General features: G+C 33.7%; 1 protein-coding gene across 1 annotated transcript in view; it reads right to left on the reverse strand.

The window, feature by feature from the left end:
- Positions 1-19,389, reverse strand: part of LOC149806328 (uncharacterized) — a 237,878-nt gene that overhangs the window by 47,972 nt on the left and 170,517 nt on the right. The window contains exons 24-28 of the mRNA XM_089951266.1: positions 10,194-10,296; positions 7,800-7,846; positions 3,751-3,803; positions 3,164-3,206; positions 394-458 (exon numbers count right to left, since the gene is read on the reverse strand). Of these exons, the coding sequence (XP_089807392.1) occupies positions 394-458; positions 3,164-3,206; positions 3,751-3,803; positions 7,800-7,846; positions 10,194-10,296 (311 nt within the window). The remainder of the gene's footprint in view (positions 1-393; positions 459-3,163; positions 3,207-3,750; positions 3,804-7,799; positions 7,847-10,193; positions 10,297-19,389) is intronic.

The raw sequence follows: 19,389 nt of genomic DNA on the forward strand, positions 1-19,389 counted from the left end.
AGAGGTGGTAAAAGTTAATCACCAGACCTCCTCCTCCTCCTTACTGAACTGAGGAAGGAGTGGACCTGATAGAAGGTGTCAGTGGTACTGGCTGTGGCCAGCACCTGCACTTTTGGTAAAGTGGTATTGTCATACATCGAAATGTATCCCATATCAAGTAACATGGATGCAAGAAAATGAACACATGGAAGCTAATACAATGAGGTAATTTAGAAAATGGACAGATGAAATGTACAAAACAACACTCACATGCATGCAAAGGTGATCTCTATGTCCAGCTTTTCCTATGGCAGCCTGCAAAAATGTCAATTTCTTAAGTTAGTTATGTAATTTTTTTGCAATAAAATCCATTTGCAAAACAACTGTACTCTAGTGAGCTACAAACAATTGTACCATTTATAAAAGCTATCCAAATCCGATATGCCAGCACCGTTGTCTTTCTCAGGTTGATCATCACTCTGAAATAAAAAAAGATGACTTACAAAAACTGAACAAGAACTATTTTGTTAGAATTATGCCCCTGTAACACTTAAATTTGTACCTTGTATAAAAAAAAATATTTTTAAGTTTCAAGTAGCTAAAGATTTAATATCCATATATTCCTCAGTAGATATGAGTATCAAATATGATATTTTAGTTTATACACAACATGACAACCCTCATTAATTGTATTTAAAAAACAGCAAGATTTAGGCTATGCTTTAGCTTACTAATAACTGTGGTGATATATTTTTTTTTATCAGTATATAGCTATATCTTAAGAAAGCATTCTTTCTTTCCTCCTTTTTTCAAAAGAAAATTGTTAACAACATTTCGGGCTGTTATGATGATATGAAATTAGATGTGTCTGTTCATCTGTATCATGTTTTGTACATTGGGAGGTAGACCATGCCTCATACAGGAAGCTATTGTTACATTGGGAGGTAGACCATGCCTCCTACAGGAAACTATTGTTACATTGGGAGGTAGACCATGCCTCCTACAGGAAGCTATTGTTACATTGGGAGGTAGACCATACCTCATACAGGAAGCTATTGTTACACTGGGAGGTAGACCATGCCTCCTATAGGAAGCTATTGTTGCATTGGGAGGTAGACCATGCCTCCTACAGGAAGCTATTGTTGCATTGGGAGGTAGACCATGCCTCCTACAGGAAGCTATTGTCACATTAGGAGGTAGACCATGCCTCATACAGGAAGCTATTGTTACATTGAGAGGTAGACCATACATCATACAGGAAGCTATTGTTAACCCCTTGACTGGCTGTCTGTTTGGGGCTACTTGTAGAATCCTGTTCAGTATACCTGAAATAGTCACTAAAGGTGAACAATATTCAAAAATCCAATCAAAGTAAAGGGTGTGCTGGCAGTATCACATCATCAGTCACTTTTGCTGGGCTTTTGAAGTTACAGATAACTAATTTTGAGTCTCATCATCAAACTAAATATATAACATTATTTGTGTATGATCAGTATCCACAGAAGTTTAACCTTGATCACCATCAATAACAAGCTTGGATTTGAACGGGATGTTGCAAAAACAAAAGGAAGAATTATCAAAACTTTGCTTCAGTTGTTCTGGAATTCCATTTAAAAAAGTAACAATTGCTTGACACAGCAGACAACTGTGTGCAGGTATAGCTAGAAAATCTAACTCAGGGACTAACTGTCAAGGACTCTTTTATTCTTACAAAAAGTGGATAATGTTTATTATTTGCTGGACTGCAGAATGTTATGAGTCTATGCTCTTAAAATAAGTAACAGAAAATAGTGAATGACAACAAATTTGGTAAAATTCAAAAATTAATTTATTTCCCTTTGAATACAAAGTGAAAATGAGCAAAAAGAACTTACAGTATTGCAAATTAAATCCCAAAATAATCCAAGAACTACAGACACAAGTTCTAATAATTTAAAGTCCTGAATATAACTTAACAGAAGTCCAGAATAAATCTGAAAACTGAAAGCAATGATGTATCTGTAGTAGCTTATAGAGTGTTGATGTGTCAACAGTTGTTTGTCGAATCACAGTAACATGATTTCAGCTTTGAATTCACTTTAAATTCCAGTGAATATCTCTATCCAAGATTTGTATCAGAGCACTTTTGTATTTCCAAAGAACAAAATCACTAGACTTCAACAATTTGAAGAAATAAAATTGAACCCAACTGGACACAACATATAATACAACTTCAAAGGCCTAGATCTTAATGCACAACTCAAAAATTCCTCTCAGTTACAGGATTATATATAGGTCTCTACTTGACCTCAGGTCACAATTGATATTTCCTAAAAACAACTATTACCTAATGGAAAATAACCTTCTAGAATGATCCTGATGTTTACAAAATAAAAACCATAAGGTAAAAACAATGTAAATTAAATATTCATAACAAGAAGTAGAGTGATTTGAGAATCAACAACAATCCTGTATTTAATTATTAGCACCTGAGAAATACACCGCTGTTTTTAACTGTTATTTTTAATTTATTTTGACCTTCTTCCCCAACTGGATACTCATACTGTATATTAATAATAATGTCAAGCCTGTTTGATAAAATTGTTTATATTGCTTTACTAAGGTCTCATTACACCCTTCTCCCCATCTGGAGATCAGTCCATACTATATGTCTTGTGCCTGGGATCAGGCCAAGTCTCAAAGTACTAATACTAGTCTTTTGATATCCAAATTAGTTTAATTACGATGCATGTTATTTGAAATCAAATACATTTTTCAATGCTGGAATCAGCCAGCACAATTCCACTAAATATGGGATCAACCCAGAAACACACTCTTGTACTTGGATCAGCCTAGCACAGACTGAAAATCATCATTGCCATGTACAGTCTGTTTTGTGCAATTCTACCTCAAGAGTACTCTCCCATATCAAGCACCAAATTATGTATTTGTTAAGTAGCAAAATTGTTATTATTGTCATATGCTGGCTTCTGATCAATGAATAAGGACTTGTAGTGTGAATGTAGAGAGAGGGAGGGAGGGAGAGTATACAATACTCCTGTATGTTTGGGGTTTCTTTTCTCACAATGCATAGCATTAAACATTCGTTATGGCAAGTCCCTATTTTGTTGTGTATATAATGATGACTATACAGTTTTGTGGTTTACACTAATGAATTAGCTACATTGTAAAATGCTTCACCTACCTCCAGATCATTATCACTCTCATTATCTTTTCTGTCAATCTCACTATAAAAAATAAAAAGCTCAAAAAACAAATAGCAGTACAAGAATACAAAATTATGTAGAAATACAGAATTTCTGAGAAAGTGGTTTTGCAAAAGCACATTTGTAATAAGCTTTGCTACCATAAGGAACCCCAAGCTGACCATATTCAAAGCTGCAAGATGATAAGCAAAACAACTCATGTGTTAATATATCATTACTGATAAAGTAGCTTTTATTACCAACAATAAAATTAAACCAAAAACCTCTTCATGCTGTTTCCCATTATTATTATTATTATATTATTAATTATTATTATTATTATTGTCTACACTTAAATTTATTATAGCATTTGTTGTTCTTCTTTTCTCATTACCCAAAAAACAAAAATAATTAACCAGTAACTGGTGTTAAAAGAATAATATCAAAAGAACATCAGAGTTAAAATATCAAAACCAATGTTAGTAAATATAAGCTTCCAAAATAGAATTCTTTCATATCTCTAAATTAAGCTACAGAATACAATATAATTGGTGTAAAATGTCATAAATAATCTTATAAAAATTACCTATCTGATAAATCTTTGTACACAACAGGGTTCTTCTGTCTTCTGCATCTTTGCTTCAAAAGCATATGAGAAAATAATCAGACAGAGAATAAGAGTTAGTTATATTATAGACAGGTAAAGTTAAGAAAATATGCTCACTAATATTTTGAAAAACTGACAAGTTCATCATGATATTATCCATAACATGACATGTCACATGAAAAACATGACTTTATACTCCCAAACCCCCAACAGGGTCATGTTTCAAAGAACACAGTAATCTTAGAATAAAACACAAAATAATCCAAGATTGAGAGGGACTTATTTTTTACCACTATATGTCCTAGCAAGTAGTCTGTAAAAACAGAAAACAGTTCAGCTGAGAGTCCATATATAACTATTCCCAGGGAAGTTAATGTAATTGATCATCAAAGAAGTATTTAAAAGGTGTGGTGGGCAAATATAAGCAACCACTTAACTGTCTAAGAAGAGCTAGGGTAAATCTGTGGTAAATCCTTTGCATAATAATGTGGGAGAACCCAACTGGCTAATTTGCATGGGTAAAACAGAACAATCCAAATTGTCTGACAGTATTTAAATCAAGGAGATGCATATTGAAGAACAAAACTTTTTATATATCACTGCCTTAAATGAAAATGTTTAAGTTATGTGTATTAATGATGTTTTGCAATTTCAAAACAATACTGGCAAGTTTGTAAAAAGCAGCAAAATTTATTTCAGCACAGATTTTACTCCATCTTAATGCAGAACAATATTTAAGTAGTTGAAATAGAAGTGCAAGTCATTTTAAAGGCAAAATGTCAAAATACAGCTGCAATTCAGGAAAGGATGAGCCATCTGCAAAATGAGCAATTTTTTAACTCCTAGGTGAAGTTTCACTTTGTAAAGTGCAGAAGCAAGCATTTTATGCTTTTTACACACACACAACAAATACCATACTGACATCAGTCATTTGGAAGTGTACAACACCTGTTGATAGAGCAACAAAAAATCCATTTCTTTGATTTTCCCTCAAATCAATGATGATGCAGAAAGATAATTTTTAAAGCTGCAAAAAAATTTAAAAAATTTAAGAAGACCTTTGGAGACTTGAACAATAGTACCATCCAGTCTCTAATCTGCACAAAGAACACAACTGAAACCTGCAATAATTTCAACCAACATCCACACCCCTCTCCTTACTGAGCACAGCATTGACTACAGTTAAGATTTTTTTAAAATATCTGTTTGATTGTAATTATGTTAGTGTTGCCACATGTGCATGGTTTGCATGTATGTGGCAATGCATGTAATGTATTGGACAATGCGAATTCTGTCATTATTTTTGGTTCCAAGTGTATTAAATGCGTCAAGAAATCAGATGTTTGTTTCATTTTTTTAAAATCAAATTTTAATTTCCAATAAATTTTCTGTCAGTTTATTTGAAAGATAATTGGGTGATGTCATTTTTTGAGGGGTCATGTGCAATGGCCTCCCCTTTAAACAGGGCTATAGAGAGTGATCATGGGCCTTGGGGTAAGAAACACCCGAGCCTCTCCTAGTTCTTGCTCAAACAAAATTTTCTTTTATAAAATTAAAAAGTGTTGTTTGGCATGGGCCCGCTTATGGGCCCTGACCACAGGGATATATGCCCCCCCCCCCCTTGTTGGTCATGCACTTAAACACATGTTTTGACTCTCCAAAATCTTCCAACAGTGTCTCAGAATATGCCAGGTATGATTATCTATTTGAATAAAGTTTATAAACTTGAAATGTGTCCACTGGACACTGATGCCCCTGTTTCCTCTTGTTTGAATAAGTGGTGCAAAAAGAAAGGAGCAATATTTCAAGCACTATAAGTAGAATGCATACAAGTGTGTTTGAACATGCAAAAGAACATTTAATATGAATATACAATGAGGCATAACTCTTCTGTTTTAAAAAAAATCACTGCACATGAAAAAAAGAGCATGTTCACCTGATGTCATAACATCTGCCATTAGTTTCAAGACAAGTCATCAAAAGCTGGAGAATTAGGTGACCAAACAAAAAATTTCATATAGTAAGTGCCAAAATGGAACATTACCTCTTGGAAACCTGGCAAAGCATGATAGCAAAACAAAAGCACATGTTCAAGATGTTAATAATGCCAGAGAGTATCATGAAAATTCACTGTAAAATTGTGGGATAAGTTGCACACACAAGAATGATTTATACAGTACTTACTCTAATTTATGTAATTTTTCATGCATAAAATAATACATATTTTCTTCAGTGTACAGAAAATAGTGTGTAAAAACTTAATGATCATTCTTGGGTAGAGACTGTGTTAAAATCAAACACAAAAAGAACAAATCACTGATAAGGACTCGACATAATATTGTCAACATTGTAATTAAACAGTACTGAAGTCATGTATTTGTGACTGAAAGAACTAAATGTACTTAAAACTAAATTTAGGTTGCATTTTTCTTCTGCAAGGTTTGTGTCACATGGTCATATGATTGCATATACTTGCTTTGACTACTTAAATCTAATGTAAATCCCCTAAGTAAAATCAATTACTGTGTCATTATAGGGAACCAATATTAAACAACAAAACAAAGGTCTAAATTATAGACAAGTGGTGGTTATGCAAACTATCAAATGTCAGTGGATGGAGAATATATGTGTCAAAGAAAAAAATGGAAGAAAGTTACTGTTTACTTGAAATAACAACTTCTCTTTTTAACCACTTCTCTTCCAAATAACTAAAGAAAAATTTGGGAGCAATGTATATACACAGATGATCTCAAATGGGTAATGATTTAATACCGAATTTATTAAACAAGTTGAATAATGTCCAGTTTTTGAGAGCCTTTGTGAACAAAAGCTGGAATATATTCAACAAGCTTAATAAATTTAATATTAAATCCCTATACTATTCATTTGAGATTCTGTTTATCACATGGTTTTTATTTTAGTGGAATTAGGTTTAAAAAGAAAAAGAAATATTTTATTTTTTTCAAATGGTCCCAGATGTGAGTTGAATCAATAATGCACAATTCAAAAATGAGGTATTTAAAAAAAAAAACAAACTATAAATCAAACAGCAAGCATCCTTCAAAATCAACAGAACATTTAACATGGACACCATCATTTTTCAAAACTGGATCTCTGATGGAAATTCCTGTGATGTTACATAGATCAACTGAGCCAGGTCAGCACAGCGGCTGATGTACCATCTACATAGATAACAATGAGATTGTTTGCACTATAGCCATTGAAAAGTTTGTTGATTTCACTACAGACATTCACCACATATTCAATACTGGATATGGCAGAAACTAAAGTAGCATTCCAGTTGTTGGATGTTTATGTGAAGGGGTGATTACCAGATGCAAAAGTTGTACTAAATCTAGACTAAAGATGTTGCCAAGTATAGGGATTAAAGATTTAACATTATGTGACTTGATATCTGCATTATATATTTTGGAATAAGGCTGTGGTTGGATAATTTTCAGTCAGATAGGAGACCAGCAATTGGAAGGAAGATGTGGTTGAGTAGCCTTCATAAAATATAATTAAAGTTACATACCAATATTACTACATGAATTAAACAAAAACAAAACATACTGAAGACAATTTTATATAATACTCGGTTTTCTAGCTTTACAAATGCTGATTACTGGTGCTAGCAGGTGTTGATTGCTCTCTTTGAAAAAGAAAATTTGCATGCTTAATCTGAAGGTGAAAAATGCATGTATACACAGGGCCTCAGAGAGCGATCATTGGCCCTGTGGTAAGAAACACCCGGCCTCTCCAAGTTCTTGTTGAAACAAAAATTTTCTTTTATAAAATTAAACTGTTGTTCGGCCCAGGTGTCCATATTGTATATGTGTATACAACAAACCATTTACATAGTCCATTAACAAGGTATATGAAGTTAGCATTAGTTCTGTTTTAATTGTTGATCCTTTAAGTTTATAGACAGTCAAGCTAATTTTACCGGTAAATACACATGACAAAAGTGAAATTATTTCCATTAATCTATCTATCATATGCATCACATGAATTAAACAAGTACCTACCTTTGGTACTGAACAAGATTTTTGAACTTCTGAGCGGCATAAAGTTTCTAAAATACAAAAAGAAAATTGAGTGAACAAAAATTTGCAAAATCTAAAGATAATCTCCTTTTATATCAGTATCTGAAATCTTTTATGGCATGATCACAAGAATATGGAGAGGAAACATAAAATAATGTAAGAACAATGAACAATTTCACATTTCAAATAGCCTGTGTACCCTGGAAAAATAGCAGTTTTGTGAATTATATGATCAACAAGAAATCCAAAATGGACTTGATATTGCTCATCGGGCTGTCATATGTCTAATAGCCAAATGCACAGGCAGCTGGCTAAGTCTGTAAGGTTGCCTTCTGTAAAACAAATTTCAATAATGTTGGCTGCATTTGTTTTGAAAACAGTTGTTTCAAGGTTTCTCTGTATTTTATATCTTAATCCATACTTGATGGTAAATCAGCATAAATTGTATAAATTTTAAAGTCCTCGATTGCATGCTGCTTTCTATCAAATTTGGTCACATGTTGTTAAATGGTTCTTGAGAAGGTCTTTAATAGTTTTGTTTAAATTTTAGTAACAATGGCAATACTGGATGACAGCTCAGCTTCCATTTAAGAAACCTAAAAGGCCTTGATGACAGAATGCCAATTGTAAAACCATGTGCAAACTGGTCAAGAAGTTTTTGAGAAACTGTAAATAACTAATAGTAGATGATGGCCAGGTAAGTTAATAAATATAAGTCTTATTCTATGGTTCACTTCAGAAGAAGTAGTGATAACATGATTATCAAGATGGCCATTGTGGTGGCTATAGTGAATACCAGATCTTCACCATTTCCATATAGGATAAACTTGACCTTATAAAAGGTCTTTTAGTAAAAACACCCATAATGGTTTGACCATTCATCCAGGAGAAGTAGCAATAAAAAGATTTTAAAGACGGCCACTGTGCCCATACTGAACATCAGATTGGAATCATTTTCACTTAGAACCAACTAGACATCAAAAAAAGTCTTCTGGTGTAAATCTCCTGTCGATATGACTTTCCATGCAGAAGGTGTAGCAATAACATGATATTAATGATGGATATCAGATCGGCAAAAGTTTTATTTAGGATCAACTAGACATCATAAGAAGTCTTCTAATGAAAACTCCAAGTTTATCTGACCATCCAATCAGGATGAACAATGGCACCATTTTTATTCAGTACCAACTAGTCCATGGGATGAATGTGTGTGTAATGTCTCACGGCAATCCCTCACGTAGTTTTGGACAAGCAGTGAAAACAAACATGAGCTAGTGGATAATGATTTACAACATGAAAATACATGGACAGCACCAATATGGTGCACCTGAAGAAAGCTCAGTTCAATATTCAATGGCAAAATTCTAAGTAAAACAGCATCAAGGAGTCTGACAGATTTTGTCAGAGAATGTTTACAATCAAGCTTAACCTAGTTCTTCCTAATATAAAGCCTCATATCTGAAGTCCTTCCAACTTTATTCAGTGGAAAACAAATTCATGATGGATGGACAGTGAAGATGTGACATGACAGAATGGGAAAGAATGGGAAGTCATGGACAACACTGTGTGAACACAGCAGCTCATGAAGAGTTACATTTACTTCCAAAGCAAATTGAGCAAAGTGCCTTGCCCACATAAGCTCATCCAACGATAGGATTCATACATACAAACTTTCAGGCACAAGTCCAGCACACTATCCAGCAAGCCACCAAAGAATATGGTGGGTGGTGGGGCATGAAAGTTGTGTACACTTTGGTATTGTTCATCTAACCTCTTGCTTTTATCTTGCCATGAATTGGAACGATTAGAGGTTATTAAATATCAGATGTGTTCATCCGACAGTTGAAAATAATGACACATTAATGACAACAATCTGTGTTGTATTAATAAAATTATATTGTGAACATTGTGAACACAAAATCATATATAAAAAAATGGATATTATAAATATCAAAACTTGGTTTGGTGCTGTACAGCACATCAACACCTGAAGGCTATTTAGTTTCAAAGCATTTGGAGTAAAGTGTCTTGCCCAGGGAAACACCATGGTTGACAACATGAGCTGATCAGATGATATGATTTGAACACACAAACTTTCAATCACAAATCCAGCACACTAACCAGTAATCTACCACCATTTCCCTCGTACAATAATTTATGTCAATGGGCAAATAAATGGTGTTTAAATGGTAATTTACATTATTAATATTGACCTGTGAAGTACTGGCCTTTTATCACTGGATATTCCATAAATAGGCCATGAAATAATCCACTGTTGATAGCAAGCAAAACTTGTTTTTTAAAAAATTACCAATGATGGAAGCCAAAAGAAAATAAGTGACTGTTACATACCCCCAAAGCTTCAATGATACATACCTTTGACAGACTTCAAACTCTGTGGTGTCTTCACTAGACTGATATCTAGAAATCCATATTTCCTCTTACTTCTGGCAGACCCAACAGAGGACTCAGCTTGGACCTAATGGGGGTTCAAGCAATACATATATTATGTTTGTGTATCTTTCAAGTGGCAGATACAAAGTTGATACAAAAAAACCTATACAGGTACAAATGCCAAGTGGTGCTTGACTAAAATATAAAACTATGTGGACTGACTTCTATACTAAATGGTAATGATATTCACATCCAACTTGATAACTCATGAGCAACAGGTTCCACAAGCATCTATTGCAGCATAAGCAATGGTGTGATATATGAAAATTACAATCTTTGTCTGCACAAATATTGGTATAATGGATTTACTATTAATGTATGTTAAATCTTAAGTCAAACAAGAATCCCTTGCAGGGACTAATGCTCTACTGTCCAAACATATTTTCAGGAATTCAAGAATATTTCTACATTTTCACTGATGACTGATACAATTTTCAAATAAGTCACTGTGGCAGCTGTATTGAATGCAAGATTATCACTATTTTCCTTTGAGACAAACAAGATAGCATTATATCACTTTTAGTGAAACGCCAAGTTGATATGACCATCCATTCAGGAGATGCTGTGGTGGCCATATTAGATGTCTGAGCAGCACCATTTTCATTTAGTACCAACTACACCAGTGGTTCCAAACTCCCATGTCACAACCCAAATAAAGGTTGTGAGGACATTCAGAAGAGTCGTGGAGGGTTGCCATGACTTTTTGGGGGTGAGGTGGTAAAACTTATCAAAATGTGGAAACAGGTTGTGAGGCTCAGGATAAAAATATTTTTTAGGGTCACAGCCAATAACGGTTAGGAGCCACTTAACTAGACCTTGGAATAACTGTGTGAATAAAGTTTTAAGGCAATCCTCCATGAAGTTGAGAAGTAACAATAACAAATTTGTGCTAATGGATAGGTGGATAAAGTCCATTCCATAACCTCTTCTATGACCAGCAGCAAAATAATGTAATAAACTGATCTGCTTTTAATATAAATCATTAAACACAAATTCATGTGTCAGTAAAGCCTTAGATGCCTCCCTCTAAATATCAAATCATGTGTATCATTTGTAAGCAAGCATAAATCAACAAAAGCTTCACAAGTTTAATTATACTTATATAACCAAAATATCAATATGGTTGTACTAAAGATTTCCTCAAGATAGCTATTTTGAATGTCACCATTTTTATCCTGACATCATGTGGCTATCACTATGTTATCAGTATTAATGAATGTAACTGGCATGTGGAAACAACACCTTCCCAGGGCACTCACTAAGTCCAGTAGGAAATAAAAACAGAAAGATGGCAATTAATATCCATTTTAAACATATTTGGCAATTAAAGCATTCAAGGTCTGGTTGTCTGCCAACTTGCAAAGTAACATATTTTCAATGCTGAAGGCACACCTACAACAAAGACTTGATTTATTTCAAGGTTGAATTAATGAAAAAAGTAAATGAATTTATGCTGAAACACAATTTGTCATTTAATCAATAAATTATAATTTAAAAAAGAAAAGCTTTTCAGAAAAATTTGGAATTATTATAATAACATTTTGGTAGATGAGTAAATACTAAAATTAAAAGACAGCAAGAGCCAGAATGGAAATTCCATACAGCAAATCATTTCAGACAGATATTAAAATTGTTAATATTTTTATAAATTACTTCAGCAGTTTATACATTTTTTATTATAATAATGTAAGTGTCAAAAGAAAAGATATTACAGCACAGATGGCAATGTTTAGGTGACAAAACAATCAAATTAAGTAAGACTATCTCATTTTTTTAAAAGTAATACTAGTGTATTAAATACTGTATATACTATTTTCCTTTGTCCATCTAAAATGGTATGTGTCCCCCATGTTTGGAGGACAGGGGACATTGTGTCCGCTTCCCTTGGGATCCCAGATACAAACAATGACCTTGACCTTTTGACCACAAAATTATTTTTTAGGCTCCTTCTTATCTGGCAACTGTGGCTGGCTGACAACTGAGTTACTGTACAGAAATAAAATTGGAAGAAGACAGATGGATGGACACCATAATATTCTCTGCCTTATAATAGACATATACAAATTCGTAATTTTAAATGCAGTTATTGACTGATAAAATGTGACATATATATTATTAAAAGTCACATACATTTTTCCATGTAAAAGCTAATGAAACCAGCACTTGCTGGTTATCGAAAAACTTGTAAATCAGAACAAAAGAGGTCTGATGAAAGTATGGTTAACTGTACATAAGTATCATTGGCAATGAATTTATTAATTCTGTGCAAAAACAAGAAAGAGTAGGCTGTAAGCAGTCACCGAAAACTGTGCTGCTAGACACATGCGCTACAGCAAAAAGTAGCTTGTTTAAAACAACATCAACCACAACTGAGTGAACAAATTTAAAATTTAAATATGAAATGATAAGAAGTCATGAACGGAATTTTTTAAAACATGAATGAAAAATCAGTAGCTAAATATATGGTCATGCCCAGTCTCCATTTTCTTAACAAGAGACCTGAGCTGACTGATGTTGCTCACCTAGCTTAAATAACTTACCAGTTTACCTTTTCAATAAACAGGTTTATGTAGTATTGTAAAGAACAACATACCTGCATGTAAAATATCTTCCAAATTTTATATCATGTTGATTTTACCATCTTAATTGATCATGATGTACATTTGTTTTTACAGATAAAGGCATAATTACTATGAAGTCTCTTGCTCATAATCAAAGTCATCCAAGATCTTACTGATGTAAACTAATTACAAAGTTTTAATGAAATCTGATGATAAATATAGTATCTTGATCTAGAGATGTGACAAGCTCAGCCAATGAAAAGAAAGGTATTTTGTTACTATCCATCACTAATTATAGAACCTGTTGAGGACAGTGATAATATAAGCTCAATGTGGAAAAAAGTCTTACTGAAATTTGGTCTCCAGAGTAGCTACAAAGTAAACCAACCAGACACAAGATTGAATCATTAATATGCATAGATGTGGCTTATGATCAAATTCATCCAACATCTAGACAACTTTGGCTTATTTAACAACTGGATATAAATCTGATTAGAAATAGTGCTGCTAGATTGTTGACAATCTCTACCAATTTGTTGCAAAGTCATTTCATTTAAATGATGAATTTCACTAATAATCATACTTAAGCAAGATCTTTAAGACACAAACCTATTCAACAAGTCTTAGTAAAATTCTATGAAAATACAGTCTCCAGAGTTAAAAAAGACAACTCAGCCGGTCAGATGCAAGATCGCCTCATAATTATCCATAGGACATGCTGATAAAAAAAGAATCATCCAACATCTTGATGATATCAGCCTTTTTACCAAGTTTGATTAAAATCGCATCAGAAAAACAGATTTAAGTGGTAAGAAGACAAGTCAATCATATGCAAGATCACCTCATTAATATGCATTTTCTTGCTCATAATAAAACACCTTATTTATATACTGATGATATTAGGTGTGGTGTTGTGTGTTTTCAGCACAGCAACACAATGCATGTCATTTAGACCCAAGGCAAATGAACTATATCAATTGCCCAAGGATACAACACACTGGCTGACACACGCTGATCTGGCATTAGATCCAAACCAGTACCCTTTCAGTTGTGAGTCAGGCATTAGATCCAAACCAGTACCCTTTCAGTTTTGAGTCAGGCATTAGATCCAAACCAGTACCCTTTCAGTTGTGAGTCAGGCATTAGATCCAAACCAGTATCCTTCTAGTAGTGAGTCAGACATGCTTCTCACTGAACCACCACTTGTAATTCAAGAGATGATTGATGGTGGAGAGTGATGCTTAGAAATTAGTTTTTTTTAAAATTGGGTGTAAAAGGTTTTTGACATAAAAACGTCTGCTCAACCCTCACACTTCTTTCCCAAATGTAATTTATTCTTCTTGAGAAAAGTTACATTCACTTTGACATACTTTTCTGTTCATTGTCAGATATGATGTAAACCAATCAATAATGGAATTGTAAAATGTTCAACTTACTTGTAAGAATAACATAATCAACAAGGTCAAAAGCTCGTGTAAGATCAATTAATATGTATCCAACTAATTTCATTTATCTAGGGCAGTAATCCATCTATCATTGAGACAAAGGCTGTGTCACAGGAGTGGTTTTCTCTGACCCTTAGTGGTTTAATATGCATAAAATCTAAGTAAAACTGACCTACTGTTGGCAAAATCCAAGTCAAACTGATCTACTTTTGCAATGCTAGAAAAATCTAACGCTCAGACATCAATGGTAAGTTGAAAAATTTGACAATCAAGTAGATTTTTACCATAAGCACTGTCCCTGTCAGAATGCTTAAAATACTAAATTAGATGTTTTAATCTCAGCAAATGCTTTAACCAAAAAGTATGTCATTTGCTACAAAAGACTGAGTTGTTAAGAATTTGCTGCACCTAAAATTAACCCTAAGTATCACACTGATAATAATGAAACAAAAGATATTTGTTTATAATACATAATGCATTCACTGAATGACACATCCATTAAATTTTTATGTATCATTTTATCTGGTAGAAAATACATTTCCATCATGGAATCTGTCTTTGCCTTTCTCTGATTCTTTAGAAAGTGCTTCAGTTACAATCTGGTTGCTGACAAAAATTAAGAGTCAACGAAATGAACTAATACTCTACTGGCTGAAAAGAACTTCCTGGAATTCAATGTAAGACCATTTCTTCCTTGTAACTGCTGATTGCTGAAACCATCTTTATTTTTCAACAATAACAAAACATTTGAATTAGCAAGATTGTAAGATTGGCACTATTTTCAATTTAGGACTAACAAGACAACCTTTAAGACCAACAAAACATCATAAAAAATCTTCTGGTGGAAACCCCATTTTAATATAATTTTCCATTTTAGATAAGTAACAATAGCAATATTTTCAAGATGGATGCTATGGTGGTCATACGGGACATCAGATTGGCACCATTTTCACCAAAGACCAACTAGTCTATGAACTTGTTTAGTCCTTTATAAAATTTAACAAAAATGATACATACATATACTTTCTATCTATTTTACATTATATTAAACAAAAAAGACATTTACACATGAATCTTTGAATGATTTGCTTGATCCCAATTTAATACTGGACAGCCTACCATTGGATAAATTGATTAATTAAGCAACATATTGGTTGAGCAAAAACTTATGCTTTCTGTCAGAGTGCACTGTTGCAAATAGAAAGTAAACACCCTGATAAATTTTGATGATCTACACTTGACACTTGAACCAATGAATGAAGAACAAGAGAACTGCTAATTAAAGTTATGACAGTCCTTTGCATGAGGTTTTTCTACAGTTCATGAGATAGGTACCTTTATGATTATGAAATAAACCTGTCCACAATGCCATGTTCTCTTTGGGAACACAAACAAAATTACAAAAATAAGCATAAAATTGATGAATAAACTGAAACAACAACACCACTACCACCACCACCACTAATAATAATAATAATAGCAACCACCAACTGACCAAACTCAGGGAAAATGGTAATCATTAATATTAAGAAAGCTTTATGGGACAATGGTTACAAAGATTAAATGTTTGTGTTTCCTTATATAAAAAAAGAACAGAGAAGTGAAAAATAGCTGATGTTAAAAGTAGAAAGATGTGTAACTGTCCCTTTACAGTATATTGGTGGACTCTCCAAAAGACTACAATAAATCTTTTAAAAAGCATGGAGCTAATGTCATCCACAACCCACAGAACACCATCTGCTCAATCTTGGTGCATCCCAAAAACCACACTGCTCTGAATAATAAGTGATCCAGGGTGATCACTGTGGAAAAGACTACACTGGGGAGACTGTTAGAAGCCTTGAAACAAGAGTCAAAGAATTATACACCAACAGAGAATACCTCACAGCAGTTGGCAAACATTGCAAAGAATCAGGGCATACTTTTTTGGGGGATAACATTAGAGTACTCAGTAGAGAGAATAATACCCAAATGAGAAAAATAAGAGGAGCTACTGAAATCATGGAGGGGGAGCCAGTGTTGAACCATGATTCCAGACTGGAACTCCCATTGTTGTACTAAAAGATTTTGTCATATGATGAACTTTTAGTCTCTCATGTGACTCCAGTCCAGACATCATTCCTTTAATGAAGACCTTGTGAAAAAATTGAACATTTAGGAGTCAAAAACTTATTTTGCTACCAGAAGGGTATCTATTTTAAGTTCCATTAATTTATTTAATCATATTATTAATAAGGATGGAGTAATATCATAATCCTCTTGCTTGTTACAGCAAAACAACTGCATTTTTGTTTGAACATTTTAGATGGAAATCAACTGAAGTTAAAGTCTAATAAATCAGCCAAACCTGTACAGGTATGTTAGATGTTTGGGATCTGATTCATGAGCAATGGTCAGCTGAAAAGACCTTTCAGTGACCTGTACAGCATATATCCATATCAAGTCTGATATTTAAGAATCTGAAAAACCAAAAAACTTGCTATTACAGTATGAAGCAGTTATCAATTATCCAATGATGTGGCTCAGTAATCTGAAATGATTAACAGAATGCAAGATATTGCAATTCTTTGTAGATTTAAAAGTTGTTCAACACAGAATTTGATTTGGAAAGAAGGGCCCCTTCAACTGACCATAACTCAAGAGCTGTGAATTATATCAGAGTCTGAAAACAGCTGATATATGCAATCTCATGTTGCCAACAAATCTGCCTGTAATAATTGCAATATTTTATAAACAGATAAGAAAGAGATCCCAAAACACCAACATACCAATACAGGTTTGGATTCTTATTGATCAGAATAGTAAAGCTGGTGCATCCCAAATGAAAGCTTCAAAAAAATTCACTTCACATAAAGGCACTCCCAAATCTGATGTGGGCATATTTGTGAAAAATGGTGAAATACAAGGATAACTGCATGGAGAAAAAAGAACTATTATAAACAGATGAAGTTTTTGATGGGTAAGTAAAATAAATTTTTCTAGTCCTGCTTTATGGCAAAGAGGTATTTTACCCAACAAGATCTATCTATGACTTTAGCTACATGACCACCTAGTCTATAGAAGATAAGAAATTGTGGTGAGAAAAAAATCTTAAGTCAGAGAAGCATGAAATGTAGGTTAAACTTATCTACTTTGGTAAAATAGTGTTGCAAACATGAAGATGCATTCACATACCAAGCAACATTACTTTGTGGTCAACTGTACATAAGAAACTGGCCACATTACCAAAGTATAAAACCTTAATGTCATAGATAATCTCAATCTTAGTGTGCTATCACTGTATAAATAAATGGAAAAAGCCTCATCAGCTAATGAATCAAGTTGGTACAAGTGCATACTGATGCTATATTCCAAATCTTTAGTGATTGTGATAAAATGGGATTTAAATAGGATATAGCATTGCAAATACTGATGTATTCGAAAAAGGGGGAGGTCAAGTGATACTCAGATGATACTCATTAAGTTCAGATGGATAAATATAAATCCAGAGATCATGAGATCTTCCTATTCATGGTCCCTTTAATTACTGTCTGCAACCATCACCTTTAGTACTTGTTAGGTATTTAACCCTCCAGTGCAGCTCCATAACAAGGAGCTGGGATGGAGGGAATTAATTATACCACTGTGAGGACTTAAAAATGAAAAACTGTATGAGCTGTAATGGACTTCTGGCTATCAAACAAACTGCTTTGCATCATATTTTTCCTCTGGTGTCATTTACAATAGTAATAATGAAATGAAACTCAAAGGAGTTATGTTTTGCTAAATAACACAAAACATGGTTTGATCTAACTACTTTAATAGCTAGGTTCAACTGACTCAAAACAGAGAATCCACACAGCATATTAGTTTCTCATGCTAATGTTATCATAAGGCATATAGGGTTACACTGATTGAGAGCCTGGAGCTGACCTTAGGTGCCCTGTAACTGTCAGACCATTTGTAGCCTGTGGTCGGAATCCGATTTTGTGTCAGGATTTTAGACTATTTGGTCTCAATCTAAGGCAAACCAGTACAAACTGCAAACAGACAGATGAACCTTTGCAAAAAACAGGATAAGATGGGCATTTGGAACAAACAGTGGTCTCGATACAAAAATAATGGGTCCATTTAGAGGAAGTAAAAAAAAAACAGAAAAAATACCTCCAACTTTTAACCTTCTGCTCATGCGTGAACCAATAGCCAATGAAAAATTATGTTTCTAACACAACTAGGCAGTATGTTATTGAAAGATCATCTGGGATTTGGTGTTTTCAGATGCATTCAGAAATTGATTTCAAAATGTGTTTCCTACTCGAATTTCAGGCAAAAACGACAAAAACCTCCAAGGGTTAATGTGTTAAATGATTTAGTTTGAAAACCCTTCCAATCAGTCTGCAATATAGCTGATGTCAACATTGCCTTAGACAAATGGTATGGATGTTCAATGCAGCCTTAGACAAGCATGCCCCAATTAAAACAAAAAGGGTTAAACACCAAATTACACCCAAGTGGATTACCCCTGAGATCAATGAGGCTAGGTACCTAAGAGATAATTTCCACAAGAAAAAAGACATAAAAAGCTATAGAAAGCGGAGGAATAAAACTAAGCACCTGATTGATAAGGCAAAATAGAACTACTATAAACAGGCTATTAATGAAAGTAAGAGTACCAAGACATTATGGAAGCATCTAAAAGAGCTGAACCCACCCAAGAACAGCTGTCTTCCCCCTAGACTTAAGCAAAATGATGATGTAGCAACATCTGTACAAGACATTGTGGAAATGTTCAAAAAATTCTTCATAAGCATCTCCTGTAACAGTATTCAGAACCAGACTAACAGCCCAACTGAACTTGATGCTCTTCTGTTATTTAGAAGAGCTAAATTTCCTGATGATAATTATTTTTCAATAGCTAATGTTAGTGAAGCTGATGTTTTTGATATGCTAATTAAGGTGAAAATTAATAAATCCTCTGGATTGGATGGGACTGGTCCACAAATTCTTAAAATTGCTGCACCAGTAATAACAAAGTCACTAACGCATATCATTAACTTATGAATAATGAGTGGTAATTTTCCAGAAACAACGAAAATGTGCAAAGGTTACACGTATCTTTAAGAAAGGAGAAAA

The sequence above is a fragment of the Sinohyriopsis cumingii genome, chromosome 1 (genome assembly GCF_028554795.1).
Source record: "Sinohyriopsis cumingii isolate HCF-2022 chromosome 1, ASM2855479v2, whole genome shotgun sequence".
NCBI classification, from domain to species: Eukaryota; Metazoa; Mollusca; class Bivalvia; order Unionida; family Unionidae; genus Sinohyriopsis; species Sinohyriopsis cumingii.